Source organism: Hirundo rustica, chromosome Z (genome assembly GCF_015227805.2).
Source record: "Hirundo rustica isolate bHirRus1 chromosome Z, bHirRus1.pri.v3, whole genome shotgun sequence".
Classification (NCBI taxonomy): Eukaryota; Metazoa; Chordata; class Aves; order Passeriformes; family Hirundinidae; genus Hirundo; species Hirundo rustica.
This window is the reverse complement of record NC_053488.1, coordinates 21,425,756-21,450,988: the sequence shown is the minus strand read 5'-3', so window position 1 is coordinate 21,450,988 and position 25,233 is coordinate 21,425,756. Positions and strand designations below refer to the sequence as shown.

Below are 25,233 nucleotides of genomic sequence, written 5' to 3'. Positions count from 1 at the left end.
GTGGCCAAAGTAAAGCTGGTATCTCTGCCCTTGCAGAGCTCAGGGAGGAGAATCAACCCTAGAGTAGAAAGCTGATGTTTAACCCAAAACTGGGATGGAGTGAGGCAGGGGAAGCACCAGCCCTCCCAGCCTCAATCCTGCTGCCAGGAGTCCCTGCCAGAGCCAGCAGGAGCAATTTCCCCAGCAGAGGTGGTGTGAGGACAGGGACGGTGGTGCCAGCAGACAGCTCCCAAATAGGACAGCACAGGTGAGCTGCCAGCCCAGCCCCTCGGGACCTGCACCGCCTCCTCTCGCACAGGGGGTTGTGCTACTTAAATGCACTATTCCTTACTTCATTGTGCCTATCCCCATGGCTCTGCACAAGCCCCTTCTCACGCCCAGTCCTGTCCTTCCACTAAATCCTCTCCTTAAATATAGATGGCTTGATGGAGCCCTTCAAGATGTGCCAGTCTTTGAGACAGAAACCCCACAGCCCAGCCCCACAGCTCCTGCCCTCCCCCTCGAGGCTCAGCCCCAAAAGCCCAGGGGAGCATTCTGCCACACAAACTGCATTTTACCCTCCTTACAAAACCCTCAGTTCCTGCATTCCCTAAGAGCTGCTCTGTGCATTTTACTGCCACTGCTCCCGTCAGGCTGAGGGCTCAGCCATATCCAGCCTCTTGTCCTGATCCTGCTCCCTAGGACCCAGGCCTCCCCTGACATAAAACAACAAAGTACAGCAGTAGCACATTTTGCAGTTCACAGAAGGGAAAATAAAGGAAGCAGCAAGGCAGGGAGGCAGAACAGGTGAAAAGGAAGAGAAACCGTGATGAGAACCCAGCTCCTGTGTCTGGGTCACAAGGCCAGCCTTCCACCAGAGATGCAAGACAAGCATCACAAACTGGGATACATGGAATGTGTTGAAGGTCCTCTCTCCCCAGCCACAGTAGTGTCACAGTGTACCACAACCCCAGAGACACCCCAAGTGCCCCTCGTGCCTGGTTGAGATGGGGATTGAAAGGTCCTTTGCTGCAGAGCCACATCAGCAAGAGACCTGAGAGCTCACAGCCAGCCTTGGAAAAGCAACGGCAGGTGCCTGCTGCCAGGCTCCTCCTGCCAAGCCAGGGCAGGGCAGAGATGCTGCCAAACCCATTTCTTCCATTAACAGAGCTAAGAGGTGTTAAGCATGAAGAGCAGCCCTGCCCACAGCAGGGGAACACACACACTCCACCAGAGAAGGAGTGCTCACACAGCACCAGAGACACGGGTTTAGACAGCACCAACACAAAGGACCTGCCAAGGACCTTGCTAGAGTTTTGTGGGATTTTTATTTTTTTTTTTTAATTATTTTTGTGGGGTTTTATTTTTCTTTAATACAGGCTAGCGTTGTACCCTTGCTAAAGCTGCTGATTCTGCCACATAAACTAGAACAGAAATTTCTCAGAAATTAAGTCAGTTCCCCTCCTTGTTAATTCACTGTCTGCCTCCCAACTGAACACCACTCTGGATTTGTTTGCAGAAAACATCCCCTGTACAAAGTCTGACGTGCAGCTACACTGTTCTGACTGAGGAATGAAGAAGCCAAGAGTCCACTGAACATTGGATTTTTCCCTGTACAACGTGGCCTGATGTGGAGTTTGGTCCACGGAGGACAGCGAGTTAACCGTAGAGATCGTCGTCATTGTCTTCGCTGTACACGTTGCCCCCGCTGCCACCTCCTGTGCCTTGGCTTGGACCGGCGCCGCCCTGGTTGCCTGATGGGAACCTGCATGCAGCAGTGCAGGACAGGAGAGAAGAGAAGCTGTGGAAAAGCCTCCTTGCAGCTCAGCACCATCACCTCCCTCTGTGCCAACCCCCAGTGACAACTACGATGGGCAGGGAGGAATGGGACAAAGCCTTAGGGAAGTTCAAAGGGCTCGTGGCTGCTGGCTGTCGCTTGAGTTAAAGGAAAAAAGGGACTTCAGGAGCACCAAAAGAGCAGCTACAACTAACCTGGAGCACAGCAGCACAGCCTACACCTGGGCACGCTGTGAAGGGGTGCTTTATGCACAAAGTTGAATGGGAATGTCCAGTGCAAAAGAGGTTTGTTGCCCAGAACCCATCAGAAAGCTGCCCCAGTGCTGTATTCAGGGGACAGCTAAGCCACACTGCCCACCCCTCACATGCCACAGGTACCTGAAGCTGCCAAAGCCACGGCTCTGCTGCAGGGTCTGTGCAAACATCTCGTATTTCCTGATGTCATTGTCACTGACAGAGCGGCGAGCAAAGCGCATAGCCTCCTCAAAGTGATCCCTGCGGATCTCGGGAACCGGATCGTCCTCCTCCACCTCCTGCAGTAGGACAAAGGGACAGGTGAGCTGTGTGCCCAAGCTCCATGGCCCCAACAGCTGCTCACAGCTTCCCCCCAGATCAGGAGGCTCCCAAAACCCTCCAAAGCAGGAGTTGGAGAGGTGTGCATGAGTCAGGGCTGCAGAAGGCACCTCCTGAGCAATGCTGACCATGAGGCATCCCAAGAGGGTCCTCAACCTCCCACAAGATGAGAACAAAGTGCTCCAGCTCCACGCTCTGCACAAGAGCCCACTCATCCCCTGATGAGGATGACAGAGGAGCACATCACACCTCACACACGTGGGTAGGGAGAGCTCAGTGTCCCACTCACCATGGCAGAAGGGTTGGTCTGCCTCTCACGCTCTCGCCTGATCTCACTCTCGATGGATTCGCGGATGGCCAGTTTGCAGGCACGCTGGCAAATTTCTGTAAGGTCAGCCCCTGAGAAGCCGTTGGTCATCTTAGCCAGGAAATCCAGGTCAACATCCTAGAGAAAAATTAAAGAGAGGCCTTTCCTTTACACCTCACATCCTCAAGTGACAGAGAGGTGTCTTTAGATCCCAGGGTTATCAAGGTGCTTTCTTAACTATGGCCAATTTTGGAAAGATCAGCCATTAAGATTCTCATTTTCAGGAAAAGTTAACCACATACAAAAGTAGGCTGTGCTCCTCACACCCACCAAGAATCCACGGAGTGGCTGTAAATGCCTCTGCACCTACAGATTTAGGGTATGACTTGCTCAGGTCTCAGCATGAGGAGTCAAGCAAAACACCAGACTGGAAACAGAGACAGCGCACAAGCAGACTAAGACAGACGACCTCCTTCTTCTCCCCCTCAGGTGAGAGAGTATTACTGCAACCTCCTTTGAAACCAATTAGGTAAGCTCGGTACAAAAAAGCTTGGGCTCTCACTTCATGTTTGTTTTTCTTTGATTAACTCTCAGCTGCATTATTGCCTCTTCTCAGGCAAGGGACACAGCTCTTGCTATGACAGGGTTCAGCAACAACTCACTGCAAGGGCTCCCCTTCAACTCGTATTTCACCCCTGTGTGTTCTACGTGTATTTTTTTTCCCAAAGCACAAGAATCTTTTCCATCTCACCAAAACAGGCTTTTCCAATCCTGCAATGTGAGCAGAACCCCATCAAGGGAAAAGAGCTGCTGTGCCTGCAGACCAATTTCCAGCTTTGCTGACACCTAACCTCAAGAGCTCCAGCTTCCTCTCCCATTCTACTATACGGATGAACCTCCAGACCTCTGTGATGGAACACATAGCCTGTGAGGAACACCAACAGCACACAGCAAACCCAAGCAAGAAAGAGTCAGGGTGCAGATGCTACCTTTGCAACTGGCGATTTCCTCAGATTGGCCTTAAGGATTGCAACCCGGGACTTCTCGTCAGGCAGGGGGATGTAGATGAGCTGATCCAGGCGGCCGGGGCGCAGGATGGCTGGGTCAATGATGTCTGGCCTGTTGGTGGCACCGATGATGAAGACATTTTTCTTGGTGGACATGCCGTCCATCTCGGTCAGGATCTGGTTGATGACACGATCTGCAGCACCACCGCCATCACCAATATTCCCACCTCGGGCCTTGGCGATGGAGTCCAGCTCATCAAAGAAGAGCACACACGGGGCTGCTTGGCGAGCCTGAAAAAGCAGTGGGCACCATTATCTCATGCTAATACTTCCCAACAAGGAGCATGCTGACTTCACACTAAGCCTTCCTTAACAGTAACACAGCTCAGGAGTTCCCGAAGCTCTTCACAAGGAGAGCTTGGAAGAGCTGCCCCAGAGCAGTCCCTTGCCACACAACCCCTGAAAAACAAGCTGGATTTCCCTTAAGCGGGAACACAGTGAACCAGGCAGAAAAGTAGTAACTCCAACATCTACAGTGAAAAGCAGATCCATTTTGCTGGACTAGAACTCTCCATGCAAGACCTGAAGATGCCCACTGGTTATTCATGAACTCAAGGAGGTGAGAGGTATCCAATGGAAGGGAGAAACCCAACTGTCTTCAGCTATCTAATCCGTAGTTAAAATGAATTAGATCTTTCTTTACAGTGTGCAGTGAAAGGAGGAAAGATCACAGGCACAAGGAGGTGCCTGCTGCAGCCCTGACTCACGCACACCTCTCCAGCCCCCACTTTGCAGGATGTTGGGAGCCTCATGACCTGGAGACTCGTGAGCAGCTGAGAAAATCCCAGTGAGAAAAAAAGGAAAAAAAAAAATTGTTCACAATGAGAGCGTTCCAACACCAGCACACAGGTCCAGAGAGGTCAGGGATTCTCCACCCCTCACACATGTCCAGAACTCAATGCACTAAGCTGATGAAATTTCAAAGTTATCTCCCTGCTCTGGACAAACAGCTGAACTATTCAGTCTCTGAGCTTCCCTCCCACCTAAATTTTTCTCCACATTCCTGCCAACTTTTTTCTAACAGTGTCATCCTTGACCACAAGAGCAAGAATTGACAGGATAATCCATGCAGACACCTTCTGGGATAGGAGATGACACTATGGGTTAACTGAGCAGGAGTGAGCTCCTTTCTAATTTGTGTATATTGCAGAACAAGAACCCGCAGGATATTCTAAAACTCTATAGATTATGACAATTAATGAGATGTTAATTTAAGTTTCCAGGGGTGTGGATCATACACGTGCCCTCTTAACCATAATCTCTGCCAAAGGCATTAGGGAATTTATCACCCTCTACTGAGAGATGCTGACTGCAGTCAGAGAATAGAGTTTCAACAACTGTGCTGCTAAAGAGGATTAATTCCAACACCAGGAGAGCACTCCTGCTCTCAGTGCAAAAACACAGAAAGATACAAACAAGAACCAGTAAGACAGATGCAGTGGAGACAAAGTTCTGGGGGTACCTCAGCACAAAGATAGTGCAGGGAGTAGGAGAATCACTTACCTTGTCAAAGATCTCACGCACGTTGGCTTCAGACTCACCAAACCACATGGTGAGCAATTCCGGCCCCTTAATGGAAATGAAGTTTGCCTGGCATTCGTTGGCAATGGCTTTGGCCAGCAGTGTCTTACCACAACCAGGCGGCCCATAGAACAGAACCCCTTTTGACGGGGTCATGCCAAATTTGAGGAACTTGTCTGGGTGCTCCACGGGATACTGAAAGAGAACAAAACAAAAACCTCTCATGACAAACCACAACAGGCTACCCTGGAAGTACAGAATGGTTTGGGTGGGAAGGGACCCTCACAAGATCATCCAATCTAACTCCTCTGGATGTCCTCTCTTCTCTAACAGGAAGGGACACATTTCTCTGAGCCAGTTTTGGTTTTACAGAAGCACTATGTTGGAGTCCAGGGCATTCCTTTGGTTGCCCTAGAGGGTCAGGGACCTGGGCAGGGGGGTCTGGGACCCCAGCCCAAAGCTCAGAGAGACACTGGCTTTGATCTCAGTCCATGGGAAAAACTTCCTACACTGAGAGAAGGTTTACAGGCCACAAGAATGTGAAAAATAGTAGTTTATCTTATCACAGGGTGAGAAAATAGTAATTTTAGGTTCCTAGCATTGAAGTGAATGGGGACAAGATGGAGAATCTGGGGCGTTGTCTCCTTCTTCTTCTCCTTCTCTCACTCCATTGCTGCATTGGTGTGGCACAAAGTAGTTAGTGAGGATTGGGTCAAAGTAAAGATGACCTTTTTAGTAATAGTGATAGACATTGGTAAGGAATAGTAAACAAGAAATACATAGCAATTAGCATAAAAAATAGGGACAACCCAGCTCGGGGGGAGACGTGAGGAATCCATGCAGCTGCGAACACCTTGTCAGACTCCGAGAAAATTGTAAGATAAGAAAAAATAAACAAAGTATGCAACATTGAAAAATCTAAACCTGAGAACTCCGTCTCTTCCTTCGGCTCGGCTCAGAGCTGTGCAGGGGAGCAAAGGACCCTGAAACAACCTGAAAAACGGGGAAAGCCCCTGACAGCACTACCTGAGATTTCTGGTGTACTAAACACAAGATCTGGTCAGGTGCCACTGCAGTTTTTAAGTGGACACTGGCTTGGAAAGGTACCTAACACAACCTATTTACCTCTAGGAACTAAGTACAGTTCAGTACTTTCCTAAGTACCAGTTCAGTACTTTCCAGCACACTTAACCTCAGCTTCACTCTGCCCTGCAGAAGCAAAAGGGAACAGCTCATTACCTAACCTATTTGCTCTGCTCTCCAGAGACAGCAAGGTGTCTGATGTGAGCCTTTATCCTCAGCAACGAGGTCATACACAAGACAGGTGATGATTTTAACATCAGAAAATTAGACTAAAAAATTAGATTCTTTTATTCATAGACAGGATGTTTCTACAGTGTCAGCTGAAAGCAGGAATGTATCAAACCCAAACCATGCCAGTGCAGACACCTGGAGTAACATTTTATCCTGTTCTTTCCTTTTGTAGAGGGCTTCACAACTACTTCTCACCTGTCCCTGTGCTAAGGCTGATGGGGAGCCCTTCAGAAGCTCTCTGTATGAGCACCTCCATCCAGTGCCTGGCAGATAAAGCTACCATGTAGGATGATTCTCAGCAGCGGTCCCACTGCTGGTCTCCACTTAAGAGGCAGAACTTGGCTGTTTGTGCATAAAATGTCACTCAGCTCAGACTCAGCTCAGGAAAACCTGATGCTGCTTCCCAGCACGCTCCTCCCAAAGTTCACCAAGATGGAACAGCATGGTATTTACAGTCCATTAAAATGCGATAAAGCCTTTGCATTTACTCTGCAGCCCAAACAGGAAACTGAAGCTATTCTGGATTTTATTATTATATTTTTTAAGCTGCCTAAGCAAAAAATCTGTTGTAAAGCCCTACCTGCACAAGCTCCTGGAGTTCTCTCTTTACATCTTCTAGGCCACCAATATCTTCCCAGGTAACTTGCGGCACCTCCACCACAGTCTCCCGAAGAGCAGAAGGGTTACTCTGGCTCAGAGCCCACTGTTAGAAGAAATGGTATTATATGAATTCTAACATGTTACATTCTTTTGCTTCAGAGAAGCAATTAATACCACCCAGAAGAATGAGGGGCACTGCTGCATTACCCTGAAGTCATCCATGGTCACAGCCAGAGAGTTCATCACTTCAGCATCGATGGTTTCATCTTCTAGGTCTATGAGATCCATCTTCTTTCTGATAGCCTGAAGAGCAGCTTCTGAGCAAAGAGCAGCCAAGTCAGCGCCAACATGGCCATGGGTCTCGTTTGCCACCTGAAAGCAGAGCACTTACCATGACTCACAGGGATACAAGCAAGGGCGACACATGCTCTGGGCCCTTACTGGAAAGGGAGAAGAGCAACACCAGGGTTTTGCTGCACATTTAAGACAAGTGCTAAGGCAAAGACATTGTGCCTTCTACTGCCTGCTAGAGATCCAGCCTGCATCTGGAATACAGATGGTGTGCAGAAAGGTAACCCTGAGGACTGCAGTTCTTTATTGAGGACAGAGATGACAAGGAACCATCCAGCTCACAGGTGGTGCAGTGACATCACAACGTTCATGTAGCTGTATGTGAGCTTTTTCAGAGCTGCTGTATTTTTAAAGGTAATGACACAGCAAACAAACCCAGGGCAACAGTGGCAAAGCACTTCCAGATTGGAATGATACACATTTGTTTCACCTAGCTGTGCCATTCCTAGCTAGTGAGTGAGGACTTTTGGTTACTGGTAAACTGATCAGAAGGAATCCCAGAGATGACACATTCATGCAGTTCCATGCTGTCCTAATTGAGCCACTGCACTTGTATGATCAAGCGTTAACAATTTCTCCGCTGTGAAACTGAGCACTGGGAAGCAGACAGACTCTCCTAATGGCACACCACTCACCTGTTCCAGATCCACATCATCAGCCAGTTTCATATTTTTTGTGTGGATCTGCAGGATCTCCAGTCGCCCAGTGGCATCGGGGATACCAATATCTACCTCTCTGTCAAAACGACCTGAGGAGTACAAGCACACGTTGAGCTGCTGATTCTGCACACCACAGATGCTGCACTTACTGCCTTCCTCTGACTGAACAAAGAGATGCTTTCCACAAAATATCAGAAAATGATAGAGTTTTGGGCTTGCCTGCAGCATCTACCAGCACAGCAGAAGAGACAGATCAGAGGAGGAAAGGCATTAGGCATTTAGGGAAAGTGAGACTACTGTGACACTAACAGTAAGACTTTGGGATTATACAGGACAGAGGATTGCTCATTTAGTAACGTTTTCTGAGCCGAATTTTTGGGATACTATGCTTCATTGAACGAACATACCATGAGACATTTTTCTTTATTTCTACCTTTGTGATTATCTTGTCACAAGAGTCCAAAAATACTGAGAGGTTTAATTTTTTATAACTTTCACAGCATTACCCAAGTGGTGAAACACATGAGGAAAACAGGGCACCACTGCAATATTCATTAAGATATGTGCACCTCTATTTTTCCTCCAGCCACAGCTGTGCTTTCAAATAGCTCACTACACATTTAAGAGGCCAGTTCCCCCTGCACACTTGGCAGGTTTGTTATTACAGACTCTACCAACTGATCATACACCAGACATTCATGTTTTGAAAACCTGAGTCTCAGAAACTACTGTACGATTCATTAATAAAAGAAACCTAAATCGGGCCTTCTGCAATCTAACACACGAACATCCCCTTAGGCATTTCCTCCTTAACTGTGTCCTGAAATAGCTTCACCTAATAGAGGCTAGTACGCTTTTCTCACTTCAAAGTATTATTTTCTTTCTACACATTCTCACCTAACATGGCACAGAAAACAACATCAAAAGCTGCAAGCCTGGAAAACAATTTCAAGCAAGGAGCTGGAAACAAGTCAATAGTTTATATGACACATGTTCAACATTACTTCCCGCTCAATCCTTATGGGGTCTCTGAAGCATGGCCTGTCACAAAGTGTGTGACACACAGGGAAGCGAGGGCAGGGGCGGTTACCGAATCGCCGGAGCGCTGGGTCGATGCTGTTGGGTCTGTTGGTGGCTGCCATCACGATCACGTGTGCCCTCTGCTTCAGCCCGTCCATGAGAGTCAGCAGCTGAGACACGATGCGACGCTCCACCTCCCCGTGTGTCTGTGGGGACAGAAAGCAGTGCTGAGGCCAACAGCTCCACAAGGGCATGGCAGCCAGCACTGCGTCAGAGCCAGCAGATACAACAGCCACAAGATGGTAACAAATGTCATGAATTGCATCTGACCGTCCTCGTGCCCAACTGAATTCAGGTGTTAAGGAAATGCTGCTCTGTCCTGTAGTGAAATGCAGAGACACATGCCAGCTGCTAGCTACCAAAAAAAAAAAAAAAAAAAAAGACATACTAATTTACCTCCTACAGGCTCTCTTTACCTTCTCTCTCTTAGGAGCAATGGCATCCAGTTCATCAATGAAGATGATAGCAGGAGCATTCTTCTCTGCTTCTTCAAAGGCTTTCCTTAAGTTGCTCTCAGACTCACCAGCCAGTTTACTCATGATCTCAGGACCTAAAAAACAGCAACGCTGTGCCACTCAGAAAAAAGGCAGCTAGCCCCCAAAACACGCAGCTGAATTTTTTTAGTACAACATCCACATGGGACAAGCCGTATTCCAAGCCAAAGCAAATACTATCAATCAAATTCACTAAATCTGCAGCTGAAAGGCAAGACCAGCATGCAGAATTAATTCAATCATTATGCTGGTGTTTCCAGTTTAATCTAAGAGAATGCAGCACTAGTCAATGAGCTACCTTTAGCTGCCTCTTTCCTTACCCTATTTCACACTTGGTGAGCTTCTCTGTAATGTGCCACCACACACAGTTAATGCCAGAGCTTGCAAGAGAAGCAATCAAATTGTAAGGTGATGAATTATCAGGATAGGGAAGGAGAAAGCTCTATGAAGCCATCTTTAGTTTACATTACACAAGTATACATTTACCTCTGCATAATCCTATAAATCAGTTTAAAAAATGTCAAAACAACCAACTACAAATAAACAAAAACACAACCCCCATCTCCTCTCAAAGGTTAAATAAAAAATAAAAGGCTGTAAGCACTCTGATCCCAAATGGATGGACAGCATTCCCCTGATATCTGCAACTGCTGAACACTTGTGCAGGTTTAGAGATTCATTCTGTTTTTAAAGTTTTGTTATCATGCTGATGGCAGTGGTAATGTAAAGAAAATATGCTTCTAAAGGGTCCAAGAAAAATAAACCTGACTCTCAGGCATAGAAAGCTGCCAGCTGCAGAGACACAAGGGTGGGTAGATGATCAGAGTATTTCATTACAGGTAACTCACCAGTTGTTATCAGCTCTGTATACAGCACTGCCTGCAGCTTCAGACTGGGGTCAGCAGGCAGCGAATGCATTGCTAACTCCAACAGCATTATTTTTATTATGCAATAGATGTATAAGCATCTAAAGAAATGGCTGCTGCATTATCATTCAGTGACAGCTTCCATTAACTTGAAGAAGTCCATGACGGGATAACATACAGCTAAAATCAGCCCATTTACATCCACTATCTTGAGAGAAAAGCAAGTCCCTAACCCTACTGCCCGTCACTGCTGTGCTGTGTTATACTGGCTTTCGCTATCACTGTCACATGATTGAAATCAGAGAAGAAAAGATGCATTTCTTCAGTAAAAATGTTCTCTTATTCCAGCACCGACTAAAACGGAACAGAAAAGCAGTGTGGAAAATTCAGAATCTGGTCCTTATTAGGTATCAACCAGTAGCTCAGCTGCTACAGGTGAAAGTTAATATGAGTTCTGTCACTTGTAGTGAAATCCAAAGGATCTCATTATAGTTTTCAGGGAAGTCCCTTCCTTACTGTGAAACAAGAGGTCTTTGTGCTTTACTTGAGGGGAAAGAGGAATCCATAGCAGCCATTTCTTTTCTGAATGGAACACGGTGGGAGCAAAGCCAGAAGCCCTGCCAGTTCTGCCTTCACCAACACAACTGGACAGAAAGATGCTGAATCCCTGTGTCTCAGTACAATCTTCCAAGCACTCTGCTACAACACAATCAAGCTTCAGGGAAGTGCCACTAAAGATACTTCCACAGAAAGGGCTTCCAAGTGTCCCCAGAGGCATGCTTAAAACAGGTAAGGAAGGATGTCAGGAAGACAATGTGGCTCTAGAAGCTGTATTAACACCATTTCTTACCATAAAATGGACAAGCGAGCACACAACAGACGTGGGGCCAAAGCAGCCACAAAACTTACCATTGATCAGGAAGAAGAAAGCCCCCGTTTCATTGGCCACTGCTCGGGCAATCAGTGTTTTACCAGTGCCAGGAGGACCATACAGCAGAATCCCACGTGGAGGCTGAGGACAAAGGCAAGGGACTTAGGTTGTGAGTATCTGACTGCTTAAGCAGCTTCACAGTGAATTCCTAAGTGTTTGATAATGCCTGTCTGAAATTGTGATGCAAACTCATGCAACAGCTGCCATGTCAGCATTGCTATCAACACCCTTACTACTTCACACAATACACAACAAAAATCTTGCCAGTAACTGGCAGCACTGATTCAAAGCATCACTCTGCTTTACAAGCTGCCAGTGTTTCAGTCTGTGCCCAGGGCACGTAAGCCAACACCTTCCGAACACTAGCATTTAAAAAAACAAAACCAAAAACCCACACCATAAATTATTTATTCCCCTCTCCGATACCTCCTAAATCTCTGTTGTGGAGAGGAATTTCCCAGGGCAAGCCCATTTATCCACCTGCACGTGGGGACGTACCTTCACCCCTATGGCCTTGAAGAGAGCAGGGTGTCGGAGGGGAAGTTCCACCATCTCTTTGATTTGAGCTAGCTGCTTCCGGCAGCCACCAATGTCATCATAGCCCACTTCATTCAGTGACTCCTCTTCATCCTACACAGGAGGAAATACATTAAACATCTGAGTGAAAACAATAGTTCAACAACTCCTCCCAGTGTACAGAAACCAGGAATATGGCTTTTTAGACATTTCTTGCCTGTCTTGAGACTCTCCCTTTCAAGTCTTCCTGATGTCTTTTAAAATTGTTTCTTAGCTGTCTTCCCAGACATTATAAAGAGAATTGCCTGCACGTACTCAGACTTCACTGAAGCCCACCCTCTGGAATGACAGCTTCTGCTGCCACGTTCCCTACAGACTCTAGCACAAAACAAACTCTATGACTCTTTGATATGGCTAATGGAAGTAACAAGAGACAATGCCAGTATAAAATATACTCCTTAGAGTAAATGCTGTCTAACTATTTGGCATATCCTATCTGTCAGATAGTCAGGTGCAACGTTACCTCTTGAGACTGACTTCAATTAGCAGAGAATGTGGTCCAGACATATGGATAAGATCAGTTGTAACCAACTCTTCCTCCACAGTATATATTAAAACCTTTACTGGCCTCAGTTACTTAGGCCACACTAAAATAAAAACATAGCCTGGAATCTCAGAGGGGCTCACTTCAAGTCCCACAGGTCATTCATGGGCTGGACCTAACAAGCACTGAAGGTCTCAATTTTGGAGACCCTCTGGGCTCTGCTCCAGGACTGGGGGAAACATTTTTCCAAGTATCTGCTGGGAATTTCCCTTGATCCAGCTTATGCTAGTACGTCCAGTCATGTCCTTGGTCATACTCTCAGAATAACCTGACCATCTATCCCTTCCCATCAGGCAGTTGCCAGCAGGCCTGTCCCTCTGCCTTCCCTTCTCCAGGCTGCATCATCCCATGATCCCAGTCCCTCTTTCATTCCTGACCTCCACCTCCTCAGAATTTTGGTGGCCTAGGAAGAACTTACTCCTGTCTATCTCTGCTGTGGCCTGAAGTGGCCAAGTGGGATTCACCCAGTGCCCAGGTGCAGGCTCACAAGAGTCACAGAAGGCAGCTAACAGCAAACCAGTATTCACACTATTCACAGGCAGAAAAAGGTGCTTATTCTATTAAGTACACAGCCACCTCAGCTCATTTCCCTAAGATTTCCTACTCTGTACAGTAAGGTCACCAAGACTGGTCAGGCAAGCCAGTCAAGGCAGCTACAAGGTTGCAACATTCAAGGCTAGATGGAGGGATTTTTTTTTTTTAATGTAAACCATTTGGGGATTTCAAATTTCTCTTGGAAAGCTGCCCATTACTCTTTTCACATGGCATGAAAAGGATCAAGGGAACACTGGAATTAAAAGATGCATCCAAGCACAATGTGAGATATCTGGAAGCAGATACAAAACAGCTGCTGCCAAAGCATGGCATCTCAGCAAACCTACCCCTTGGTGCTTTCAGCATATGAGGAAGACACTGAAAGTACCTTTCTCTGACTACCTTCAGCACCAGCTCATCTCCTGAAACCAGAGTATCTGACCATTACATTCAGGAGGCAAAATGTGAAAACAGGAACTGCAAACACTGCTGCCCGCAAGCAGTGTCCCAGAAACAGGCTTTGGACAGAGGAGATCCAGCAGGAGAACCACATGGCAGGGTTCTGCTCACCTCCCGTTTGATGGGCTCTCCCTCACAATGGATCACTGTGTCCGGAGCCACTATGCAGTAGGGGCTTGGATCTGTCTCCACCACTTTGAACTCCACTGCACGCATCCCTCCACGCACCAAGAAGATGTCACCTGTAAAAGCCCACATGTCAGTGGCCTGTTGCAACCCACATCTGCAAAATGTCAATCCCTGTATGACCAGCAGCCCCAGAGTTTAAGGAAGTGGGTCACATAGGCAGACACTGTGGCATTTGTAACACTGCTTTGCATGTTAAACTCGAGAGCTGCATCCACTGCAACAGCTTGAGCACGATTTCAGTTCTCAAATTTCACCCAGCAAAAACCAGCAAACAATAGAAAAGAACACCCTGCCCAAATACAAAACACAAAGGCAAGAAATCACATTTTTTCCCATTCAGTTTCAATTTAACATTTCTAAAACAGGCAAAAAGCCCTAACTTAATAAAAAATATTTTTTAATTTATTGTAACTAGTTCCTACTAGTTATAATTGCTTGTCTCCAGAGGCAGAATAATATGTAACACTGCACTGTGACTCCTGGCGGCACTGGGCTACAGAACCTGGATAAATTTTACTTGTGTCTATAGTGTATTTTCATCTATGGTACAGCAGAAGTGTTATCAACACAACCCCAAAAGTGTGCTTGGTTTTCTACTCACCCTCCCAGTTATTCCTTAAATTACTCTGAAGTGAATTTAGTCAGAGTGACAGCTGGTGTACATGTCTTGGTTTCAGCTGAGATAGAGTTAATTTTCTCTCCAGTGCTGTGATTTGGATTCAGTATGAGGATAAATTCAGTATGAGGATAATGCTGGTAACACACAGCAGTGCTCACCCTAAACTCAAGCACTGTTCAGTTCCTCATGCTGTGCCAATGAGCAGCTGCCCCAGAAACCAGGAGGGAGCATGGCCAGGAGAGCTGAGGCCAGCTGGCCAAAGGGATATTCCATGCCACAGAACACCAGGCCCAGTGCATAAACTGGGGGGATTTCACTGGGAGACATCACACACCTATGAGGAGCAGGCTAGGCATCATTCAGCAGGTGGTGACCAACTCCTCTTAGGTGTAGTGCAACACCCGCTTTTTGCATTTCATCCCCGTCTTTTCCATTACAACTATTATTATTTTTCATTTAGTTTCAATTACTAAAACGCTCTTTAACTCACAAGTGCTTCCTTTTTCCTGATCTGCTCCCCATCCCACAGCTGGGTGGGGAGTGAGTAGCTGTCTGGTATTTAGTCACATGCTGGGATCAGAGGACAACAGTCCTTTTTGGCAGCCAGCATGGGGACAAAGGGTTGGCACAACAACAGATCTCAGCAGAGAATGTTAAGCCGAATTTGTTATAAGCATTCAGTATATAATAGTAGCTGGTGACAGTGGTTGTTCATGCATTTTCTCAAGGTGTGTGTTTTTTAACACCTCACTCGGTGTAGGTGTGCCCTTTGGTGAGGTTTATTGTCCTTCCTGCCTGGGCTAAGGTTATCTTTGTGTTGTTCTTTGCAGTATTGCCTTATGACGCATTGGAATCACTGGTCCTGAGACAAATCTGAGGAGTGAACTGAGCACTGCCATCTACTCTGTCCTTCGGGAGCCATCCACTGGGAACTACTGGTAACACCACCTTTCCTACATCTCCCTCCCAATATCTTCCTCCCCGTTGTCTTCCAATGCCAGACTGATTACAGTAGCACTTGAGCATTTTAAAGATTTTTAACATTCTTTCAATACATCTGAAGCCAGCCTGATTCTTATCACAAAATTTCCTGAGCTGGAAGGGAACCATGAGGATCATGGAGCCCAACTCTTGGTCCTGCACAGGGCAGGCCCAGGGACCACACCACATGCCTGAGGGTATTATTCAAACACTTCTGGAATTCTGGCAAGGTTGGTACTGTGAAACAGCATGCTGCTGAATGTGATTCAGGTCTTGTCTAAAGTTAATATATTAAGAACATCACCCAGAGGGGAAAGTGTCCAGGCCAGTGACTACCTAAAATATTTTGGAATTTCACTCCAGAGCAAATGTAGAATCCTGAAAAACTAGTAAATATATGGAAAAGGGTGTGCCGGCACCCTGGCAGTTCCAGAGAGACACAGATCACTGCAATGTGCTCGGACCTGGCCCAGCATATTGGAAGCCTGTTCTATATTATTCTGTACTCTAAGAGGAAAAAAAGGCCTTTGGAGCTGATGATAAAACATCAGGCATTGAGGCTACTCAAATCCCAGGGACAGGCAAAGCATAATTTTGAGAGGGTGTATAGTACTCTCTATTGTGCACCAGCCTCTGGAAAACCAAAATGATGCTATGGACTGCTCATGACTACATGGAGAGCAAAGACTAGTGGGACCAGCAAACTTTGGGACACACATAGCAAAAGCCAGCTGGTGACTGCTCCTCCCCAACCAACACTTTTACATACTGTAGAAGGAGACAAAGTTCCTGTAGTGCACATAAAAAATATGCTGGGATAAACAGTCTGGGTCACTGCTGCCTCAGGCAAAGGCAAACCCACACGTAGTTCTGCTTTTCCTCAAGGACCTGGGTGCTCTTTGTGGGTAATGTGGGAAGATGGAAAAGTCCAGTGTATGGGTCAAGGTGATTTGTTTTTAGGCGAGAGTAGGAAATTATCTAAATTGCATGATGTTAATTGTTATATAATGCTCATATGATCACTTCTATGGCAGCTATATACATATCACCACATTCAGCACCTGACAGCAACCGACTCCTCCACTCCAGATGTGAGGATCTGAACCTGAGCCCCCTTCAATTACCACATTAATGAAGGATAATCTTTAATGAAACTGGATAAGCACAACATACACTCAACCAACTTACCAATAACATCACGTGGTAGCAACTTAGTTTAATGAGATTTTCTCCCAAGATCCACCTGAGCCTTTCTGATGTTCTCCCATCTCATATAGCTAAAAAAATTGCAGGAGAATTACCAAACTGCTCTGCCAGACAACAGCAGCAATCACTCCTTCTGAAGATTATGGAAAATTTAAATCACCACTAGCAAAATCTCTCCCTACAGATGCTGGTCTAATGCTTCTCGAAGATCTCTGCAAGCTTCTAGAAATTCTCTGTATTCAGCCTCAGGACTAAGTGTGAGCTAGCTCACTAGTGTGAGCTAGTCCTTAGTCTCAGGACCAGATCACACTTAAGGCCATGAGGACTTCAGTGACAGGCATTATTACCTTTCCTGATAGGTCTGTAAGCTTCCAAGAAGTAGGGCTTGAGATAGACCTCAAACAGATTCCCTGTGATCCCTTCTACTGTGTCATCAATTGGCAGCACATGGATACGTTTGCCATATTTCACATCTGGGCAAGGCTGGATGCTGCAAAAGAAGAAAACTCCAGTTAGCAACACTGTGCTGGACTTGCACCTCAGTGTTACACCCAGACACACCCCTTCCCAAGAAAGAACATCCAAAGACCATCAAAAGCCCTGGTGAGACTTCCTACCCGCACAGGAATATTTCAATGCTGACAAGGCAGAAATCATACCCACCAAGAGCTAGTCTTCACAGCACACATTTGCCTTCACTTCTTTCAGCCCTGTCCAAGACCATTGGACAGTTTAAGTAGTTTCCTCCTACCCTTCTGCTCTTCTACAGACCCCCTCACCACATTCACATATCTCTAATATAGTCTGAAGACCTGCGAGAATCATGAGGTAGCTTTTATTTCAACAAGCTACTGCAGAACCAGCTGGAAGGAAAAGTGAGCTGGAGAAAAGTTTCTTCCCTCCTCTCTCTCACTACAGTGCCCAGAGTCCCTGTTGCTGACAAATCTAATTACGAGCAAAGGCTCTCACAGTACCAACCAGGGGTAAAAACCTTTGCAGCCATGTGTCTGTCAGTCCCACTTTGTGAGGGTTGATGATTAGGTTAAAGGCTGAAAGCCCTTTTCCCTTTTTAAATACATGCTACAGTTATTATTTTGCAGTGTAGCACAACAGTCTACTGTAGCAACAGCTCAAAGTATCCAGCTGTGGCACAAACTGGTTTCACCAGCTAAAAACAGCCATGGAACTTGCAGCTCAGCAGCACTCAGCTTTTCATATGTAACTTTAGGCAGAGACTCTTCTACCACATGCTTTACAGAGAAGACACGACAAAAGCGTAAAAGAAAAGACAAGACTGTCCCAGAAGAAAAATATTTGACAGACCACAGTCAGGAAGTGATTAGTCCATGAATCTGGATTTTGGCAGAAACCGGGACACAGCAACACTATAAACAGTAAAAGATTGGCAAGAAAAACTTTGAGGGCAAGTGTGTGATAATTCCCTGACCTTGCAACGAGTCAAGACAATTGGCAACACATTTGAGAAGCTGGGAACCACTACAGAGTGCTAACAGAGTAGATGAGAGCATGGTCTGTCATGCTTGAAGAGACTCCAACAGGAATCTCACATCAGGTTAATATAAGAATTCACCTCTACTTTAAATCCAAAGACACAAAGTACCATTCTGAACCAATTACAGCGGTGTTTAAAACTTGCATTTTTAGTGGCAGAGGGATGGGTGGAACAGCCTCATTTCTCTCATCTATCAAGTTTGTATGAGACATGTTTTGCATTTAAAAATTATTAGAGATCGCTTCAGAAAATCTGGTGTCAGAACCAAGCTCTCATTTTCTCAGAGACAATGCTCAAGAGGAGAAGAAGCTGTTAACCTTCCCTTATTTAAACCATTTTTTTGTTCAGGAAATGCTCATGTGCTACCATTCTACCCACTCTCATCACAGAATGGGACCTGTCCCCTGTAAGCAGAGATCCATTTTTAAGTTTTACTACTACTTTTAAAGTCCCTTCCAACTCAAATCGTTTTACGATTCTATTTCCTGCAAGTGCTGCACAACAAAATCCCTGCAACATTTTTTAAGCATTCCTAATTTAAAAATTATTTTTACAACAAAAATTGGAATATAAACATCCTTGGGGAATTTTTAATGTTGCTATTAGGCTGCGCCACTTTTTTCTGGCATTCATTTTTTACAGGCTTCAACTTGTTTTTGCAGTAGGGCAGGTACTACAAGATAATGTGTGATGCTGCAAATGTCTTCCACAGGTAACACTGTCCTCACCTGATCACATCACCCAGGCGCACTCTCAGGTTGTTGCGAACAACCCTATTCATGCGAATCTTCTCATCTGAGCAGGTATCATCTGACAGAACAATGCAGACTGCTTCTCTCCTCTTCTTTCCTTTGAGCAGGACAGTGTCTCCTCTGAAGAGCTGCAGCTCATCCATCTTTGCCTGTAAACAGCAAAGTGTTAGAAAAAGCTTTTGAAAAAACAGGAATTCAAGCATTTGAAAGAGAGTTATTTGACCTTGGAAATTACACCCTGGAAGTGATATAATAAATCCAGAGAACAGAGATTCTTACTACAGTATAGAGCTAATCCTAAAGACAGAGGAAGGGCACAAGCTCAACTGAATCCTACAAACTGAGGCTCAAAAAAACCATTTTATCAAGGAGGAGCGTCAGGAGACAAGACAACCCTCCCTCAGTGGTAACAGCTGTAGGTTCTGAGGTAAACACTTGTACTCATATTGCAAAGTTACATTTCAAGTTAACAAACAGCAACAACTTGCAAATTACTAGATTAAATGCTCTGCCTCTCAGATGACGCACCTGGGACAGTGACACAACACTGTTGTCTTCATTGATGGCTTCGTCAACAATTAACCGATTGGGCCTGTTCTTCTGCTTCAGAATAGCAGTCGATAAGTCATCAGCTTTAGAGCTGGAAGAGAAAACACACCTTATGAGCCTGACTGATACTGGCCCTCTCCAGCCATCCTGGTTTCATCCCCACTTTCTACAAGTTTCTTTGCTGTCTTGTCTTTTATAAACTCTACTTGTCTGTAGCACAAAGGAGAACATTACTTCCCAGAGACCAGTTGCAGGAGTTCAAAGGAGGATGTTTTACGTCAGTAAATGTAACTATGAGCCTCCAACAGATACAGCTATGAAGCTATCTACGAAAAGAAGTGGTCAGTGAGATGTTGCTGACTGTAAGATGATTTGCCTCAATGAATTAGACTCATCTGAAATCTCATGTAACTGCTGCCAACAAAGCAAAAGTTCAAGTCTATTTGGTGTCAAATCCCAGATAAATAGGGGCATTAAAGGACAATGCTGCAGCAAACCTGACAGGAAGAGTTTTAAGAGTTTAGCCTGTTGAGGCTGTTTGTTAAACCTAGCAAGCTGTAGAAATATTCCAGTGCTCACAGAAAATGATTTTATGTTGGGGGTTTTTTTAGCTCTTTTCCATAATACATTCACAAAAGTCACAGCTCTGGGCCTACAACACCACCAGAAATAATTCATTTGCCTTGACAAAATGGAGCAAGTAAAACACCAAGGAAATGGAAGAAGGGCAGATTAACCATTCCCCTTCAAAATCTAATACACCAAATAATTCACTCGATGACAGAATATGAGCTTATTATTGAGCAGCTCCTCCTTATTCTTGGAAGCTGTACGTTAGCCACACACAGCAGGGGTGGACTGCTGCAGCTTACCCCAGAAGGGTGACTACTTTCTCCAAGTATGTGACTATGTCAGTGCCCAAGGTCACAAGAGAATACCTTGCATAGTCTGACTTGATTCTGATAGATAAAAAAGAAAAATAAAATCTTCCCCAGACCTAAGCAAGCAGCAAGCACTGGCAAAGAGTAGGGAGCTCTGTGGACAATGGCAGCAGTCATAACTTTGGGTCCATCTCACCCTTTTAGAGACAGAATGACGAGAAGAAACCAAACTTTGAGTGGAAATGGCAGCACTTGGCATGTTCACCGCATTTTTAAGAGTCCATCAGAGAGGAGCGACATATCTATGGTGTGATGCTACCCAGGGCCCTCCCCACCTCCAGACAGAGGCTTTTCCAAGACAGCCTATGCAGTGTTGGCTCCCTTCTCTGACTTGTAAAAAGGGAAACAATACCAAGCAAGACCATGAGAGCAGCCAGCTTGCTTTCAAAAGGTTTTCAAGCTTCCCTTAAACGCTGGTAGCACAGGAAATGTTGCAAATAACAGACAACATTATTTCAAGTGAACAAAGCAAGTTGTAAAACATGTTCTTTCCTGGACTGCCGGCACTATTGAAAATTACCTTTTTTCCTCTCTTTGTTAAAAGAGTGCAAGAGGTAAGACATTGCACATCTACTGTCTGAGCAAAAAAGAGGACACAATAAAAGCTGCTGGATACATCCTGGAAAGGGCTCACGAATTCCACAACCAATCTAAAAATGTGTTCTTGTTGTGAGTCCTAAAAAGTCTGCGATTTCCAGGAAAACTGAGAGAGCAATAAGAAAATGGAACAAATACATTGTCAGGGCAGATTATGGCTAAACAGTGCACAAAACCAACAACGTACTTGTAAGGACTTTGCCTCCTCATTAGCTCCTGGCCACTGGAAACTAATCCAGCAAATAGATTTCAAGATATCAGCTAAGGGACACCAGGGAGACACAATACTCATTATTTGGGTTATTCAGAGTTGTGACTGTAACTCCTGCACATAAGAATTGAATCCCAAGACCTTTTGATAAGAAACCACTGCCAGACTTTGGCTACGTGAACTGTTCCTGAAACTAAGTGTCTACCTCTTGGGATGCGGAGACTGCTATTACAGCGTACAAAACAGCATGGAACACCACATCAAAACCAAATGGTAAAGGAACTGGGTAACAAGTGGAAGCTTTTCAATCAACACTGTACACAAAACAAAAGCTGCAAAAAACTGGAGAGAAAGTTTGGGTAGCTCTCAACATACAGCAGTACATAAAAACACAGCAAGAATCCACTTGGTTCTGGCAAATAAGAGAAAAAAAGTTTTAGTATGGAAGAACTGGACCTACAGTTCTCAAAGAACTGAGGGCTGGATCAGTATCAGATATACTTAGACAGACTGAAAAGGATTGGAGGCATTAAAAATGGAATAAAATTTCCAACAAGGAGCATCCAGGGAGCTAAATGTGCAGGGTCAGCGTCAGTGCTCTGACCTGACAGCTCTGCAGAGGAAAAAAACAAAGGTGCAACAGAATTACATGTCAGCTAGGCAGAGAAATGATGTTATTTCTCCTGCAGACAAGGGTAAGGTTTAGACAAACAAGCACTACCCATCTTTCAGCAGCAATTTACAATATTGTTATCATCATCTGCCCTCATTGCATCTCTCCAGGGGTTCCTCGTGCTGAAACAACAGGACAAAAATGATCTGTGTACCTCAACCACACTCAGACAAACCCCAACATCTGTGGGAAGACGGGCATAAGCAGAAAATACCAAGCAGCAAAGCCTAAGGCGTGGATTGGGACTCTCTCCCGCCAACTTTCCTACTCCTGCTGGGAAACTTCAGGAAAGGACAGGGACAGAAAACTAACCCAGGTAATTCTTAAATCTCCTTGATGAGCTTCTGGTCAAAACCCTCCAGATCACATCCCTGATCCACTGCGTTTGTCAGCTCCCTCACACCTCTTTCTTTCCCTGACTTAACAAAGAGACAAACTGAACACAAAACGTAACTTTAAAGCTGTTTCAGAATTAAAAGGAAATTCAAGGCCTGTATTAACCTGCCTCTAGACAGAAGCCAGAAGTGAGGACATAATAAGCAGTACAGCAAACGGTCAGGATTGCATATAAAGTGCAAGACATCTATAAAACCGAAGTAAATATGTACCAGCCCTAAAGGCCAACCATTACAGGTTGCCTCAGCCTCCTTTTCCCTCAGTAAAGCAGTTCAACAGCCTCATTTCACACATGGGAGAATGAGGGGGACTTTCTACAACTTATAGAGTCACAGAATATCTTGAGCTGGAAGGGACCCATCAGTTGAACTCCTGGCCCGGTACAGGACAGCCCCAAGAATCAATCCATGTGCCTGAGATCATTGTCCAAATGCTTCCTGAACTCTGCCAGGCTTGGTGCTGTGACCACTTCCCTGGGGAGCCTGTTCCAGTGAACGACCACCTTCAGGAGGAACCTTTTCCTGGTATCCAACCTAAACCTGCCCCAACACAGCCCCATGGACTTAATTACAACACTTGGTGGTTTCTCTCTGTGTCAGAGCTCCCCTGTTCAGCAATTAATAATGCCTAGAGGCATCACAGGGGACGGTATGAAGAGCCAGGGCAGAAAGTCATTACCAATTAGTGATCCTTCTGAAAATGATAATCAACCTCCAAAGCTCCACTTATAGTAAGGAAAGAAGCTGCTCCTTCAAGTCGGTGCTAAAAATAAGCAAAGTCACTGCCCACAATGATTCCAGCTGCAGTAACGAAAATGAAATCAGCCATGTCTTCTGCACACTGCCGTGGCTTTTTACCACCATCCTTGTGAACTCACTTCCCAGTGAAACTTTTTCCCCAAAACCCGTGAGCAATTTCTTACCAACCTGACCACCTGATTTACAGACTGAACTGCTTTTCAGAGGTAGATATTAAAAGAGAAAAGTCATAAAACGTTTTTATCCCCAAGTGAAGTGTCTGAGGTGTATGGTGACTTATACAGACACTTACTGAAACAAAACAACCATAGGGGGAGTTTAGACCCATTGTGGAGAAGCCAAGTTTTCAACACTATGTCAGACAGGTTGGGAGAGGAAAACAGGAATCCCTTCAGAAACCGCACTCCCTTAGCTTTTGGAATGTTACTTGCCATGCTGAGGCTCGGTTCAGCAAGATGGCTGCCAGCAGCTGTGACAAAAAATGGCATCTAAAAAGTAACCATGTTCCAGCTGGAAACTAACTTCTGCTGGTTCCTGCGTGGGTGAGAAGAACTTTGCTGAAGTAGAAATCCCTTTTTAAAAGCACTGTTAACACCGCCCAGCTGCACAACCAGGGTCTGGGAAAGTCAGTTCCACTGCAGACACGGAATGCCTGCACACCTCGCAGGAACTGACCTGGCAGGGTTTGTATTCCAGGAGTTGCAAAAGAAAAGAAAAACACACTCAAAGAACACCAAAAGGGGCCAAAAGTGCCTCTAGTGAAGTCGGAAAGTCACTTCGAGTATTCTTGGATTGGGAAAATTTATCTTTGGATTCTATTTTACTCCGCTCAAAATGCACGTGGGCTGAGTGCAGAGACTGTTACTCATTCCTGAGGAGCACGGAAGATGATCCTCAGCCTGTAACTGAGTAGAGCCAGGAAGAGTGAGGCAAGACAGCCGAGACGGAAACACCGCCGATCGCCTCGGCCATGCCCGGCACAACATGTCTGCCTCGGCTAGCGCCAAGTCACTCGCCAGTCCCGGCCTCAGGACCGCTGCGAGCAGGAGGAGCCCTGGACGGATCTAGAAAACAAAGCACTCCGTAGTTCAGGGCCCGGCGGGCGGGTGGCCCTAGGCCCGGCGGTGGCCCGGCGGGAGGCCCGGCCCGGCCCGGCCTCGCCCCCCGCCATGACTCGACACTTCCCGGCGAGGCCCGGCCGTGGCTGGGCGGACGGCGGGAAGCGGCTCATCTCCGTTCCGGCGCCACCTTCGCCCGCCTGGGGCCCGCGGGACGCCCAGGGTGCAGTGGGCCGGCCGGACCGGGCCCAGGCCGCGGCGAGGCCTAGGCCGCGGGAAGGCGGCGCGCCCGCACTTACTCGGATCCCGAGGCCATGGCGCTGCGGGGAGGGGGCGAGGGGCGGCGGACGGCGGCTCCTCAGGGCGGGCGGGGGGGTCCGAAGGGTCGCGGGGGTCGCGGGCGGCGGGCGTAGGACTCGGGGCGTCCGCGCTGGCTGAGCCTCAGCGCCGACTCATCGGCGAGGGAAGCCCCGCCCACGCCGCCTCGCCTGCCTAGCAACAGAGTGCGCCGGCCAATCGGAAATTCCGGCCGGCCGCCGTCTCGGCCAATGGGAGAGGACGAAAAAAGACACCGAGGGCCCCGCCAGAGCTCCGCCCTTCCGTGTGCCCTGGCCAATCGTCAGCAGCCAGGCTCCACTACCTGCAGCCAGTCGCAGCGCGGCTCTCCTTTCGAGCGACAGCTCCCGTGCGGCCAATGGCGACGGGAACACGGGAGAGGGAAGTCCCGCCTCCAAGACCGCCACTGATTGGGCAGTGCGAGAGGGCAGGGCCAATCAGAACTCGCGTGGTGCGCACGCGCGCCTCTTCCCGCCTCTCCAAGCATCCTCCTTCCTGCTCGTGGTGTGGGAATGGCCCGGTGTAAGAGAGAGGGGTCCGGTCCCACCCCTGCCGTGCGCGCGGACGCCTCACACTAGATCAGGCTGCTCACAGCCCCATCCAGCCAGCCCTCGAACCCTCTCAGGGATGCAGGGGCAGCCACAGCTTCTCTGGGCAACCTGTGCAGGACCTCAGCACCCTCACAGGGAAGAACTTCCTAATACCTTATCTCACCCTGCCCTCTGCTAGTTTAAAACAGTTACCTCTCATCCAATCACGTTACGTCATTGTCAAAAGTCCGTCTCCAGCGCTGCTGGAGCCC

The 25,233-nt window shown here is 46.7% G+C and overlaps 1 protein-coding gene across 1 annotated transcript; it reads right to left on the bottom strand.

Annotated features, from left to right (window-relative positions):
- Positions 1–1,288: 1,288 nt before the first annotated feature.
- Positions 1,289–24,554, bottom strand: VCP (valosin containing protein). Its single transcript, XM_040089377.1, has 17 exons — positions 24,395–24,554; positions 19,441–19,552; positions 18,889–19,061; positions 16,995–17,137; positions 13,764–13,894; positions 12,038–12,169; positions 11,518–11,620; positions 9,665–9,798; positions 9,259–9,394; positions 8,145–8,257; positions 7,366–7,530; positions 7,139–7,261; positions 5,227–5,439; positions 3,646–3,954; positions 2,639–2,794; positions 2,155–2,309; positions 1,289–1,744 (listed from the first exon to the last, which is right to left on the bottom strand). Exons 1-17 carry the CDS (start codon positions 24,409–24,411, stop codon positions 1,639–1,641), a joined length of 2,421 nt encoding a protein of 806 aa, XP_039945311.1. The 5' UTR covers positions 24,412–24,554; the 3' UTR covers positions 1,289–1,638.
- Between the last annotated feature and the right edge of the window lie 679 nt (positions 24,555–25,233).

Bases quoted from the DNA above. Each gene is read 5' to 3' on its own strand.
- VCP (XM_040089377.1), bottom strand. The intron at 9,799-11,517 runs GTAAGTTTTGTG...GCTGTTTTTTAG, and splicing joins TTTCTTCTTCCTGATCAATG to GTCCTGAGATCATGAGTAAA. The intron at 7,262-7,365 runs GTAATGCAGCAG...TTCTTCTAACAG, and splicing joins TGACCATGGATGACTTCAGG to TGGGCTCTGAGCCAGAGTAA.